The 15,942-nt window shown below is 43.0% G+C and overlaps 1 protein-coding gene across 1 annotated transcript in view; it reads left to right on the top strand.

Annotated features, from left to right (window-relative positions):
* The window catches only part of OBSCN (obscurin, cytoskeletal calmodulin and titin-interacting RhoGEF), a 2,124,484-nt gene that overhangs the window by 849,492 nt on the left and 1,259,050 nt on the right, over positions 1–15,942 (top strand). The window contains exon 75 of the mRNA XM_078665296.1: positions 5,476–5,597. Coding sequence (XP_078521422.1) covers positions 5,476–5,597 — 122 coding nt within the window. The remainder of the gene's footprint in view (positions 1–5,475; positions 5,598–15,942) is intronic.

Below are 15,942 nucleotides of genomic sequence, written 5' to 3'. Positions count from 1 at the left end.
TCACCCCTAATGTCTGCCCTTTGTGCCCCAAGGGTAGGGTGTCCTGTTAGAAAAAGGAGTGACATTATAAAATATGTTTTGTATGCCGTGGTGAGGGAAAAACAGCCAACTTCGTTTTCCCCTTTTTAGTACTGCTAGCTCCATTGGCCAACATGGGAAGGCTTGAATAAACTTTCAATAAGTCTAACTTTTGACAGGAGTGAGTAGGCAACATAATTCAAAGTATCAAAATATAGTTACAATAAATTGAACAACTTGCCATGGTCTTATTTATATTAGCTATTCCAGGAAAGGAGTTTTATGACTTACTCTCCTGAAGTTACCTAAAGCAGCCTCTTCTGATTGTCCAGCCTTAGACAGTTTGAGTAAAGCTGCTCCCTGATTAGGTGTGAAGAAGTTTGGGGCTGAAACAATACAGCCATTTGGTTGGAGGAGATTTAGTTCCTGGATAAACCAGGCACAGGAAGGGTTCTGGGAGATAAACTGGTCTTCAAACAGAGAAGCCCAGAGGTCACAGGACCCAGGCCAGCCTCCACTTCCTTGATCCCCAGTCAAATTATTTAAATCAGAAGAGGGTCTGGAAGGGGAGTGTAGGAAAAGTTAACCACACCAGTGGGTTGAGTTAGCCAGACCTGATCTCAAAGGAGAGATTTTCTCCATTTTAATTTTTGGTGAGATGGGGTGGGCTAAAAATATGCCCCATTTCCCAGGAAGTTGTCATGGCAGAGAGTGGGAACTTGAACCCATTGGTTGGGGTGCTCCCCTCTTGGCAGCCCAGAATAGGGAATACCTATGGGAGAGCTGAAAGAGTACTTCAGATCCCTACCGGGAAACACCTGGAGAAGAAGGATTTCCCTGCTGGACCTTTGGACTGCGTAAGAGAGGACTGCACTCAGAAGGACTGCACCTTCTGCACTCTAAAGGCTCCACAACAGAAGGACTTTGGACTCTGAGCAGAAAGATAAGGAGTGGACTCCCTGAGCAGTAGCAGGTAGAAAAGTGCTAAAAGAAGCCACCTGCAAAATCCACTTTGAGGACATCACCAGCTGACCAGTTTCACCTGGATTTTACTTGGATTGACCAGGTGCATTGTGGGAGTCGGAGATCCAGACCTCAAGAGACAAACAGAGCTTATGAACCCTTGGCTGGCGCTGTGGACCCTTTCTGCCCTTCAAGCAACCTTTCAGAAGAAGATTTGAGAGTTTGGAGACTTTTAGCCAACTTTTGTGAAAATGCTCCCGAAGACCGACATCCATAACAAGTCAAACCGGCAACGATGAACCGCGACTCAGCCTCACCGGTCAGGTTTGACCTGCAGTAACCTCCGGAGCTCCTGGCCGTCTATGATGAAGACTCACAGAGGTATCGCGCTGCAGCAGGCCAGCGTCGTCATATCGAAACCCGAATCCGAGGACCCATTCGCTCGACTTCAAGAGCAAAACTCCCAAAAAGTGATTACATCAGAGGGTAGAAATTTGACCGGGACAAACTGCTCATCGTATCCGTTCCACACTCCATCGCATTCTTCCTGAAACTTTGACTTTGTCCCAGTCCAGCGCGACCAGATTGCCACGGTTGGAGCTTTACACTTTTAGGCGCTAGAATCTTGTTAAATTTAAACTTTAAAAACTCATATATCTGATTTCCTACATTGAATGTTTGTTGTTTTGGTGTCATTTTAAAGATACAAATATTCTCTATTTCTATAAATTGGTGTCGGATTTTTATTGTGTTGTGTCATTATCTTATTTACTGTTTTGGTAATATATGCTTTGCACACCTGTCTCCTAAGTTAAGCCTGATTGCTCGTCTGCCAAACTACCAAGGGTTGAGCAAGGATTAATTTATTGAGACTTGACTGGATCTTATTTGTGATTGTGGTGTCATCACTAGCTGTAGGTACCTACTAATAAACCATCTTCCACCAACTTACATGTAGATTTTTAATGTTTCTTAAAGTCAATCTTATTTGAATGATGAATTGTTTTGTGAAGCAGGGCTTAACAGAAATGTGAGTGTAAGGAAGACAAATCTCCTGGAAATTATGTCAAAGTGGGTAGGGTTGCTCCCGGGAGCCTTTTTCCTTATTGGTCCGGGAGTCTCCCCCACCCACAAGCTTGTTTCAGACATAAATATGGCACTCCTGGATACCTTTTCAGAACACTGCTTGATTGAGGAGAAAACGGACCGCCCCAGCTAAATCCTTTTGGACTTCAGAAAGTGGATTGGACCTTCTGTAACTTGTGGAGAGAAACCCAAAGTTCTGAACCTACTCCCACTTGAATCGAGGACCGAAGAGCTGACTCCAGCAAATAGTTGGCTAGCCTCCTGTTAAGCTACAGGGCCATAAAAACTGCAATAAACCCACCTTCCTGAAGAGTCCAGCTGATCAGTTCCAATTGAACCTGCCTTGGACCGTGCAGGTAGCTTCCCCTGGAAGGAGGTGTGACCCCAAAGTGGTGCCCCTAAGTTCCTAGGGCTAGCTCTTTGATAAGTGTGAAAGTGTACTCCTCCTGCCTAAGCCTAAAAGCTGGGACCTAGAAACTTTTTCAAGGATTTTTGCCAGAAGAACCAGAGGCTGCGGCCGGACTGCCGCAGAGACGCAGTCACCAACTTCCAACTGCCAGATGGTCTGAATTTGCTGGTTTGCTCCACTGAAAGGATCTTGACTTCCATAAAAGTTTATAAGTCTGAACATAGAGGACTTCACAGGGATCAACTCCAAGCAGCACCATGCTGACAATGATACCTTACTGGTCTTCCTCTTCAGACTTCCTACTTTTGGCATCAAGATTCTCAAACTTCCAGCCAACTTCAAGGCTCCCACCAAGGTCCTGCACTGACGCCGGTTGCTGTCCAAGAATCCTTCAGATCCACCTGGCATCCAGCCCAGCTACAACCTCATAGTTTAAGATTTTCTCCATGAAAAAGAAGTAGTCAGAAGGTAAACTCTCCACTTGGCCGAACCTGTTCCCTGTATCCAGGCCTGATGTTCGGACTTCGCCCACATGATGGTTTTCCAGACTCTGATATCGAAAGTTCCTTTAAAGTCCCACGAATGTCAAGGCTCCCATCAATGTCCTGCATTATTTCAAGTTGATGTAGATGAGTTCATCTTCAAATCCATGTGGCACCTTGACCCACCCATGACTCTGTCAACAAAGATTTTCTCCAAGGAAAATAGTAAGTCAGAAGATAAATTTTCCTCCACGCCGAACCTGGTCCCGATATCCGGTCCGTGCTTCATCGTGGTCGACCTTAACCTTTGGCTTTGACGTGGTCTACCACAACCGGATATCCACAGTTGGTACATTGCGCTTTCTAGTGCTAAAGAAATCTAAAATTTTGAAAAATTATATTTCTTGTTCCCTACATCCATTTTTTGTTGTTTTGGTGACTAGTTGCTCATTAAAATGTTCTCCATTTTGGTACATTGGAGTGTGATTTTTATTATGTAGTCTTTCCTACTTTTTTACTGTTTTGGTACTGTTAAGTGCTTTACACGTGACCGCTCTGTGCTACAGCTATCCAGGGTTGAACTTAGGTTTCAATTATGGAGCCTTAACAGGTCCAAGGCAGGAACAGTGCCAATATAATTTGAAAGGGATTACCATCCACTTAATCTAATAACCCACTTCCTCACAGTGATTGAAAGAGGACTGCAGATCTTTTTATCCACCACAATACATTTCTATAATTCAAACGTTATCATTATTTCAACATTGGATAATACAAGCTGAGAGAATGCTGGACAATCTTAATATTATGGTTACCAACTCATTGTAAAAAACCATCCACTTTAATGCGTGGTAAAGAATAATATTCCCCAAGATTATACACTCTCCTAATGAAACCCCTCAGCAAGAGATTTCCACAATTCAAGGGACAAGAGGGAGCTGTGGATATACATATTTAGCATGCTTACAGGATAAAGAACATTGATTTGAGCAAGCTCACACTGAAAAGTCTCAAGCCAAACCAAAGTGGCATTGAATGTTCATTGTCTTTGAGATATAGGGGACTTTGTTCAAATTGATTGTGACACCTCAGTTAGATTAAGGCATTATTTTGAAGCTACATATTTTACCCTCAAGGAGATAATGATGGGATATAGAAGGGAATTTTAATCTTGTACATAATTATTTTTTTGTGCCATGCTTTGCATTGCCAAATCATGGGTGTCTCCAACCGGGCTGCGGGTCAATGAGTGGTTATATGGCAAATATGAGTCCGGACAGGCACTAGATGGAATATGGATGGGTTTCAACTGGGATTCATAGACTAATGTCTAAAAATAACCCACTAATTTAAGTCGATACGCTTAGATTTGTTGTGGTTGTCTGCTGTTTTGTATTTTTCTGCACTCTCTCTGTGTTGTTTATGTTTTTTTCTGATAGTATGTAATTTTCTTTTTTTTCTTTCTGTGTACTTTACTCACTGTTCCATCCCAGTTGGGAAGGTTATTGTACTTCAGTGTATCTATGTGTTTGCAATAGGGGTAACAGCCCAATTTCTTTTTTGTGTATGTCATATTTGTGCTGTTCTTTTCTGACTTAATAAAACAGCCTCTGCATGGGCTTGATTTCAGATGTGAAATCTTTGGATAAATGACTATAACGGACTCTATTGTCTGAAGACGATGGACCATATGTGTTAAAGGGATTATGGTTTTGCAAAGATGGCAAAAAATACCAGTACTAAAATGGAACTATTCAGAAATAAGTTTGCGAACTAAAATGCAATCATTACAAATTCATGTGCATAACAATGTTTATGGGGTAGAAAAGGGGTGTTCTTCCCAGCATTTTAAAACAAAAAGGGAAAGTATGAATTCTTTGCAAATGCTCATGAGGTCACATTTGATCGGCACCCAGCCTCAAAGCCAAGGCTATTCATGATGGTAATTTCCACTTTACGAGGGTAATTAGGTGCATAGAAGCCGGATTGACCTGTTTATGCTCCTCTCAATATTCACTTAATGAGGTGCCTTTTGTTTGGCATTAGAAAAGTGAGAGAAGAGATGGGTAACTAATTTATTATTATCTTTGTGAATATTCCCCATTTTGTTGTGAATGGAAGGTACCTCCAGTACAGCTCAAAGTCATGGCTGGTTCATAGCACATCTGTTGAGTAAATGTATTGCTGCAGTCAGCCAGATGGAACATCTTACACTTTGTAGATGGAGGTCTATCTTGATAATGTTGTTCCTTCTACACTTGATATAGTCTTTAAAAGCAGCTGATCTTCATGGAATAGTATAATCTTTCTTGGCAACTTTGCACATAATATATAACCTCTCTAATGATAGTACAGTCCTATACAAGCAAAACACTTCATTGTGCTCAATCAACAAAAACATTTCTACAGAAGCATCAGATCGATTGAATTTGTTACCGCTTATTTTCTCTTGGGTTTACTTTGAGGTCTTACTTTCTTTCAAAGCTGCTCATTGTCTATTTTCTGTCTCTTCACTAGGGAACAGGAAGGGGCTGAATCCACAACAGAGGAAGGGCAGCTGCCACAGGTCGTGGTGGAACTCTGTGATGTCCAGGTGGCTCCCGGAGCTCAATTGGCAAAATTTCAACTAAAAGTTAAAGGTAATCAGATGAATAACATGTCCAAACTATTGTATTATACAAATCACAGTAGGCAAACATACAGTTATGAATAGTTGAGAGTTTACATGGGAAAGAGGATTTCTAATGACTACTTGTAACTGAAGATTCCTTACCTTTGGAATATCCCCATGCACTAGACTGGATCCAGAGAATTTTGTAGCAGTCCTCTCACATGCTAGTAGATGGCATCATGCAGCACCACTATGCACTGACATCAGTTTCTATGCAACTTCGTCAGTCTTCCGACGTTTTTCAAAATTCTTTCAAGACAGTGTGCTAGGGAAACTGTCCCCAACAAAAATGACAGGATTCAAACCTTGCTGACACTGAAAGAAGCAGATGTCCGTCACAGACTCACACAGGATATGTTTTTGGTGCTTGTGTTCATGTCATGACTCCAAGTTATGTGAGAAGTGGGCCCTTATGCGCCGGGCGGGAGGAGAGCCTTTACGTTGCGGAACACAATTGTTTGTGGTTAAAGCACAGATCCTGCTTTCATTGCAAGTCACAGGCCCGATCCCAATCGCGACATTACAGGCTCAAAAATGTCCACATCCTGGTCTAATTATTCTGGTAAGTTGAAGTGAAAATCTAAATATAGGCGAAAGAAAGCTAAGCAGGTCTTTGTCCTATCCGACCACTTGAAGTCTAGTGAGAAGGCATGAAGGCATCAAGACAAAGATCACACTCTTCTGGTGTCCCCCAAATCTGACCCGATTATGAAGCTAGTCCAGGAACAGTCCAAATTCCACAGGTCAACCCACAGTAAATAGCCTTCAAACAGGCTATGCTGCCGGCTTCCTTTGGCACACCTTCAAGCCCAACAGAGGCTGCATGGGTCTCCAGTAGGTCTACTTCTGATGAGTCCCCGACGTCACCTACCTCTTCAGGCCCACACCAACTTCAGTCCTGACTTCTACTTTGGCACCAAGATCCACGCCGGTTTCATTAGTGTTGGTGTCAAGACTGACTCCTCCGGTGCCAGCCAAAGATCCCGTCCTGATGCCCTTTTCTGGCCCTAAACTAATCTCAGCCTACTGCAGTCCTATGTCGCAAAGGCTCTAACAGTTGTTCTACAACCAAACTCTAATTATAGACCTCTGCCACAATACTAATACAATTGGAGGTAGAGGCTTTCTTTGGACCAAATTCTGATCCAGTGCTGCAGCACCAAATGTCCAACAGGGTGGTGATGAGTTAGGGGACAAATTACTTCCCCTTCTTTACATTGATAATGTATTGTATTAAAATCTTAAAAATGCCAGTGGCTTAGACAAATGACCTGAAACACAGCTAGACATGCCAACTGGCTCACCAATGGACGAAAGTGCCTCATTTGCAGTGGTCGTGGTTCTGAGTGCAGCTGAAGCACCTGATTTGCAACTGCTCACTACTGAGTCAAAAACAAATGTATTAACAGGGATTTTCCAACCAAGGCCAGCTTCATCAGAGCCATTATTGTATGTAATGAAGTCCTGATGTGTGCCTTATGGCTATGTGACTCAAGCAACGCTCATGGCCTCCACATTGAGTTGAGCTGTGGCTAGGTGGCATAGACCAGATCCCAATAATCTGGACTTCCTAGCCAAACACCTTACACCAGAAAGCCTTATAGTTCAGGCATCAGTACGTAAGGGCAATCCAAATTCCTTTCTGATCGGTCCTCCAGCTAGAGAATCAAAAGTTATTGATACGTTTGGAAAGAGAATGTTTTCTTCTGCTACTTTAACTGTCAGGTCAATCCATGCAGTTTGTCTCCTGAGTGGGTACATCCATACTCTTTGGCTGGTGAGCTCTTGATGGCTGTTTCTGGAAACCTCAGGACGTCTTAGCCCAAATGATACATGATGTCCAGTATGTAGTTTGAGCTGGCCTGGGCACCACTGATTTTGCAAAGATAGTTGTTGGCAATAGTGTTGTGTTCAAATCACATACCTGGATGAGATCAACCAGTTTGTCAGGGGTTGTGCAGGCGTCCTCAGTGAACATGCCTTTTGGTGGCTCCAGGCTATTCAGAGAAAAGACTGATTCAGAGCCAGAATGATTTAAAAACGGTTGCATCACCGCTCACTCCTTGGGCACCCACTAAACAGTTACCCTCAACAATGCAGGGCTTTCAGGGGTCATCCCATTGGGCTAGCTTAGAGACAAGACCAACCCTCCAAGCCTAGACCGCAGGAAGTGATTCAGTCCATTTGAGGCTGAGGGCATGTCAGCAACCGAAACTTTGAGCGCCCCCATGAGCAGCAATCCTCTATTCTACGTCTGCTACTGCAGTGGCTGCAACACCACTTTAGGTTGCCCTCACATGCCCATGCATGTTTTCTAGGAGGCAGAATACAATATTTCCTTCCTGGCTGGAGATCCATTACATCAGACATGTGTGTCTTACTAAATGTTCAGTGTTGCTATGCCCTGCCTTTCGTTTCTTACCAATCCCTTCTTCTTCCCATAGGAAAGTGACGTTCAGAGGAGCACTTCTGAATCATAATACAGGAAAACAATTTCCTGCTACCCAAAGGTGCTAGACTCCTACATGGAAGAAGAGTGCTACTCGTGCTACTTCCTCTTGCTGAAGGAAGAGTCCTCAGACCTATCTTGGACCATTGTTTGCTGAATGCCTTTTTAAGGAAGGACACGTTCAAGGTGCTTACTATGGCTCAGATCCTTTCAGCTCTGGATCCAGGAAACTGGACCCTGGACATGCAGGATGCAAATATTCATATACCTATCCTGCTGCCCTACAGGCATTATCTGTGATTCATAGTGGAAAGGGAATCCTTCCAATTTACTGTGCTAGCCTTTGACCTCACCTTGAACCCTCAGATATTCATGAAAGTGATGGCTTGGTTGCTGCTCGACTTTGAAGTTCAGGGATATATGTTTTCCCATGCCTTGGCAACTGTCTTCTAGAGAAAGGCTCAGTGTAGTCAGTTGTTGATCACTTCCGAATGTTGGATGAACTTTGGCAATCATTGGGTTTCACCATCAATGAAACAAAGTCCCACCTGAGCCCCACATAGAGATTTCCCTTCATGGGGGCCGTTCTGAACAGAGTACCATTCAAGGCCTTTCCACTTTTGCAGCAAGTGTGGGACATTCACAAAATGATCTCAATATTTCAGGATCCAGGGTCTTGATGCAGATGGCTCTGAGACTTCTTAGTCTCCTGGCCTTGTGCATCGTCCTCTCTCCATACATCAGGTGGCTTACGCAAGTCCTGCTGTGAAATATCAGATCCTAGTGGGTAGAGCATCATGGCCATCTAATGAACTACATTCAGATCTCAGTGGCGACAGCTCAGGATCTGGAATAGTGGCTGAAGAGCACCAACCAGACCTGCAGCAGGCCACATATCCTCCCCCACCAAGAGTACATATTGGTGACAAATACGTCACTGCTGAGTTTGGGGTGGTCACATGGGAGTAGAGTCCTCGGATTTCTGGCAGAGAGTCAGCTCCATATCAATCTTCTGGAGCTTCATATGATTGGTATGGGACCTAACCTTTGTCTTAACATTTCTCTTGTACACCCCATTGTCTGGCTTCAATTTGGACTTTGGTGTATACGATCCTATTCAGATTCCCAACTTCATTAATGACAATGATGGAGAGCAGTGATACTTGCAATCTTCGTCCTACATGAGTAGTTATATTGGTGACTCTAAAGCTCTGCAGTATGCCAGTTGCTTGGATACCATTCCTGAGATGGGTCTGGAGTGTCCTTTGGGATCCCCCATGGAGGAAGGTGCCTCATTAATGAATATCCTACACAAAGCAGTAGGACCGCACCCGGAACAGAAACACAGACTCGGAGAAGTCACGCCTGAAACATCCCCGCACTTCGGGGACTTACTGTCCTATAAGGCCCCCTGCCTTAATACTCTGAAGACACGGAGGTCCTGTTCAGCCTTAACACGCACATTTCGAGAAACCAGGTCTTCCTACTAAGGGCCATCACAGAACTGCGCGAGAAACATCTTTCCATTGTACGCAACCCGTGTTTTCAACATCACCCGGTCTCGAGCGGAGCCGGGTCGGAATTATCACCGGCACCGCGACCTGCTGTTCACACACCTCTCCCCTACAGCCCTGAGGAGTCGCGGAAACAGTGTGGTTTCTTGCGACGAAACACGTGTCGGCTGGCTCATGTACGAACAATAAAAGAAGATTCTTTAATTTGGTGGACAACTTCTTCGCCTTTGAACTTTGCACCTTATGTCCATTGAGACATCGCCTTAACTTTACTTTCCCCATAAGTGTGCTGCAGAATTTGTTTTTCATGTACTTGGTGTGTCCCAACAACACATCGTGAGGGGTTACAGGGCTTTTCCTCTCTTCTGCATGCACCTTTTTGCCTACATACAACCAACTGTGCGCCATCCTAGCAGTGCGCCCTTATAGTGCCTCACACCTGAAACCCTGCTTTTTTCTGTTTATCCTACACAAAGCAGTTTTAGGTAATTGAACTGCCATTGTGGGTAGAGGAGACCAAAGATAACCTCCTCACAGAAATACTGCAGTTTGCATCCTCCACCATGGAGCCATTGCTCACCTCTAATGAAGTGGTGATGCTACAATGTTGGTTGTCAGGAGCAAGCCAGTTGCTGCATCTGCTGTGAACCACCAGGTCGCCCACTATCATAGTCCGGCTCCTGGGGACCGAAAGTTTTTGATGGCTCACTCCTCCCCGGAGAGTCTTGTTGTTCAGGCTTCCTTCCTTGAAGCATAATTCTGACTCTGTCCTCTCTACTACTACAGAAAGGGAGTCTAAAAGGATGGATACAACGAGGAAGAAAGTCTTCTCTTCAGGGAGCATTGCCCAATTGGTCCACTAACGTGACTTGTCTTCCTGCCCGTTATTTCCATACTCTCTGAGACTTAGACTTTAGACTAAGTTCATCCCGGATACAACACAGTTTTTATTGTTATCTTTCTTAAATACTGCTTTTGGACTACTTTTTAGTTTGAAAATAACACGAGTCCAAATATATACACAAGTTGAATTTTCTTACTACTTTTGTACTATTTTTAGTTTGAAAATACCACGAGTAGAAATGTATACACAAGTTGAATTTGATTGCATTGTTATTTAAAAACCCTTCGAACAATAGGGTTTTACATACCAAAGCAAACAATGGAAAACAATTAATTCAGAGGGGACTGGGTGCATAAAGATATGGTGATTCATGTTAAATTGACAAAAGAAGATTTAAAAATTATAAAGAATATTCTGAGAGTGTCTGTGGCATGAATCATACTTCCTCTAACCGAACAAATGAATGCCCCCCTAAACACTGTAAACGTTTTGCACTTTTTCCTGTTTCTTAGTGGCAGAAGGAGTATGTATTCGCTTTTTTTCTCATTTGTTTTTCTTTTTCTTTATATATAATATTTTATTTTAAAGTCAGAGCGAGCAGGACATTCTAATAACATTCTTACATCAATTTTTATCAGATAATTATATAAACATTATTGCATCATTAATAGTTCATTGATTCACACAATCTAGTGCGGGACAGAGGGAAAATGGAAAAATAAATAAGACAGGGAAAAAACTATGAATTGCTAAATGTATGTAATAGGTACTTCAGATTAGTTAAATTCATGTATCTGCAGATAGGGCACCCAATATGTAAACGACTACACTCAGTGCAGTTTTTTCAAGATCTTCTCCACCTTTTTAATGCTCTAAGCCCTCGGGCCTTGGCCACAGCTATTTCACATTCATAAGTCTGCCGAAGTATTTCCCAGAATTCAGATACTCTAGGTGGCATTGAATCTACCCATACCCTAGTAATGCACAGAAGTACACTTACTATAAACTTTATAAATAAATAAATCAATAATGATTGAAATTAGAGCCCTAAAGCTGGGGCTCCCTCTGGTCTGTAAACCAATTAGTATTTCTTTCTTACTAAAGCGAAATTCAAACCCCAGCTGTTTAGATATCATTGAAATAGACTTCCCCAAAATTCCTTTAACCCCGGGCACTCGATGAACATATGGACTATGTCTGCTGCAAATAACTGGCATTTGGGGCAACATACCCGAGAAGAATTCCTTGAGGGGGTTCACTTAGAGATGCGTTCAGGTGTATAATACAGCTTATACACTGTCCTAAATTGTTGTAATTTGTAATCGACGGCTATCAGTGCCCTATCAAGTGTTTCTGTAGCTTCTTGTAGTTCAGCACTGGTTACTATAGCCGCTAGCCTTTGACTCCACCATTGCGCTATTTGTGCCTTATCGTCTTCAACATAGGACATAAACTCTTGGTTTTTTATACTTATGTTACATTTTGACGATTGATATAGTAAGACAAAAATTTCAGATGTCTCATGTTCCTTTTTATATTCCCAGTTGTGAAGAAAGTAGTCTCTAACCTGGCGATATTTAAAGAAAGATCATCACGGGAGTCCATATGATTCCTGAAGTAAAAGTGAAAAATTGTAGCCCCTGAGTGTCATATAGCTGGCCTAAGTTTGTAGACCCATATTCCCCCACGCTTGCCCTACACTATCGTGAAATATACTGGGGAATAATGGGTTGCCCCAGAGTGGGGTAAGAAAGTGAACAGCTGGTAAGAAGAACTTACTACAAAATTCCTGCCATACTCGGACTACATCCCTTATCACCTTAAATTTTACCCTCTTAAAATAATTAGGGTCAGTTAGCGTATGCATTACATATTTAATATCTGAGCCTAGAGCTAATTGATACCCTATAGCAATCGCCCTAGGCTTACCCCCAGCCAATAAGCTTTGGATCCGATCCATGAATTAAGCCCAGAAATATACTTTAAAATGCAGCAGCTTTAATCCCCCCAGCTCATAGCGTTATTTCATATACCTAATAGTTTGTCTAGATTTCTTATAACCCCACATAAGACTACCAATCGCCCCCTCAAGGTGTCTAAAAAATGAATTGGGAACCTGAAGTTGTATAGAGCGAAAAAGATAGAGGAATTTTGGTAAGATGTTCTTCTTGATGACATTCCATCACCCCAAGATACTTAGAGGGAGCCGATGCCACTGCCGTAGTTTGATAATAACTGTCTTCAACAGTGGCTCATAATGTAAAGTAATAATATTTTCCACCTGGCTACTGAGACGTAGCCCCCAGGTAATTAGCTGTGCTTGTAACTTCCAATGGGGGAGTGGGTCTTTTAAAGTTAAGAATTATTTGGCTTTTAAGTAGGTTGAGCCTATATCCTGAAAATTCACTGAATGTTTCCGCCTCCTTAGATATAACATTGATTGCTTCACATGGGTTATTAGCGTACACTGCAATATCATCTGCATATACAGTTATGCTCAATTTAACACCATTTAATCCTACTGGCTGTATGACCTGGTTCAGCATCAGGTGTCTTAGATAAGTCTCTATATAAAGAGCAAACAACAGCGGGTGAGTGGACATCACTGACGCGTACCCCTGTATATGGAGAATAGAGTAGAGGACATGCCACCCGTTGAGATTTTGCCCATCGGTTTCTAATCTCACGAGATACTACTGGACCGTCTAGGGCAGTCGGGAATCGGGGGTACTGTGCTGACTTGGATTAGATCTTTCCTCACAGGTCGGACTCAGGAGGTCTTTCTCCGACCTTTTGAATCAGAGGGTAAACCTCTTTATTTCGGAGTGCCTCAGGGCTCTGCTCTGAGCCCTCTATTTTTTAATGTCTATCTGGGCCCGTTGGCTAAAGTGGTGGAATCTTGGGGGGTCAGAGTGATCTCCTACGCTGACGATACTCAGCTTGTGTTCTCATTTAGAGATCACTCTGACACCAATTTCACCAATTTTCGCCACTGCCTCAGCAATATCTGCTCCTGGATGACCTCTAACCACCTTATACTGAATACCGACAAAACTGAGGTTTTATTTTTTAATCAGAAAACCACGCTGCCCGCTATTCAGTGGTGGCCAACTGTACTGAATCCCCCTCCGGTCCCAGTCCAGACAGCTCGAAACTTGGCCTTTCAATTTGATAATGCACTGTCCTGCAAATCTCAAATCAACAAGGTCACATCAGCTTGCTTTGGCAAACTACGCATGATCAGTAAGATCTTCCCTTACCTCCCTTTGGATTCCCGCAAGACCATTGTTCATGCCCTGATCACTTCGCATTTAGATTATGCCAACAGTCTCCATGCGGGCGCTCCCCTTTACCAAATTGAACGTTTACAAATAGTACAAAATGCCGCTGCGAGACTGATTGGCAATATTCCTTTCCGCCACTCGGTTGCTCTATACCGGAAAAAACTGCACTGGCTCCCCATTGCCCGCCGCATCCAGTTCAAAGCTTTGATTCTGGCCTGCCGTGCCCTCAACGGGTTAGGCCCTGGATATTTGAGAAAGAGACTTAAACTATCCCAATCTGTCAGATCTCTTAGATCGAACAGCCTACGCCTCCTGGTGGTACCGAGATTTCGTCGTGCCAGGAGTGGGGGCAGAGCGTTCGGCGTAGTTACAGCTAAACTTTGGAACAGCCTCCCACTGGATCTTAGGTTCATTGATTCGGAGCCTTTGTTCCGAAGCAAACTGAAAACTTGGTTGTTCACCATCTCATAAGCAGCTCATTTCTTTCTAGCTTGCAATCTGTAGCGCCGGGACACCCCCGACGGGGGTAGCCGTGCGCTTTATAAGCTTCTTAAATAAAATAAATAAAATAAAATAATACAGCGCTTGCACTAATGCTATATATCTGTCACCGATTCCAAAACTCTTCTTGATTGTCCAGAGTGACTCCCAGGCAACCCGATCAAATGCCTTCTCAGCATCCAGCATTATCATACCCATTTGATTCCCAGTATGACAGGCAACATCAAATGCTGCGATTGCAGTGCTAATATGCGCTATAGTATTCCCTTCCTGGAACAAACCCATGCTGTTGTATAGAAACAAGGTCATTCATAAGAGTGGCCAACACTTTAGAGTAGATCTTAGCATCCACATTTATCAGAGATATCGGATGATAAGACCCCCTCCATTCAGGTGGTTTGCCCTTCTTCCGAAAGACTACAATGTTAATCACCCCCAATGATGATGGGGATTTCCTCCGCAATAGATCTAATTTATCAATTAAATAAGTTCAGGGGCAAGGATATTCATAAAAACTTTATAAAATTCCAAGGGAATTGTATCCTTTCCTACATCATTACCAGATGCCAGATCACCTACTGCTGCCTGGACCTCCCCTAGCCCCACCCTCTCTTCTAACATAGAGCTCTGTAAAGACTCTAACCGGGGCATCCCACACTCCCCAAGAAAACTAGCTGCCGTCTGCTGACCAAAATACTCTCAGGTTTATTATAAACCTTTTGATAAAAAATGGTGAATTGCTCAGCTATTAATTGTGGGCAAGTATAGCTGCTGTGGGAATTCAAAGAAATGTTATTGAAACCGCTGCATTCCAAAATAAACGATGTAAGCCAAAAGTAAAAAGGATTTTCAATTTTATAGGTGCTCCGGGAGATCACCTCCTGGTTCGAAAGGAAGTATTGCTAAATACTTATTCATGCACTTGTGTGCATCAAGAGTGCCCAGGGATAGTCCTTACCTTCTGTAAGGCTTTCTATGTTTTTGCAAGTATAGCTGCTGCCATCATCTCCCAAGATACATTTAATAGCATTGCATGCATTCTTATCAGCTATGTGATGAGCCAGAATACAACCCACTTTTCACCATACTCATAATGGCATGCCTATTCTTTTGATAGCTTGCCTCCACTTTCTCAATTACCCACCGATTTACCATTTGCCGCCTTTCCATTAACTTAAGATGTATAAGCTGTACATGGGGGGCTACATGTTAATATTACCTGAACATGTTGCAACTCTAAGTCTAGACATTCCTTTTGCGATTGAGCCAGCTCCAGTTGTTTACACTTATTCTGAATTAAGATCAACTGCAATGTGACTCCCCTATTATAATATTATTAAGCACAAAGAAGGGGTGAGGGCTTTTAACTCTACCACCCCAAACCCCCACAGAAATTCAAGTGTACACACAAGAGGGGTAGTAGAGTACACACAAATAACGACCACAACGAAACGTAGACATAGGGAAATTCAATCATTGGAAAAAGTTGCCCTCACTCACATACTGAAGTATGTGACATTCTACCATCATTGGGCCTGCTTGCAATACCCCCTGGTGTAACCACAACCAGGGCGGAGCATTAGGGAGGGGAAAAAAAAATTCACTCAACAAAGCAAACCATATATCACTGACGACATGTAACATATAATGTGATGTGATTTGTGCCAATCACCAAGTGTCAGAAATAATAGTGCGACTAAAGTGCAGTTAATGGGAAATGT

Source organism: Lissotriton helveticus, chromosome 10, assembly GCF_964261635.1.
Source record: "Lissotriton helveticus chromosome 10, aLisHel1.1, whole genome shotgun sequence".
Lineage (NCBI taxonomy): Eukaryota > Metazoa > Chordata > Amphibia > Caudata > Salamandridae > Lissotriton > Lissotriton helveticus.
This window is presented reverse-complemented; position numbering and strand designations above follow the sequence as displayed.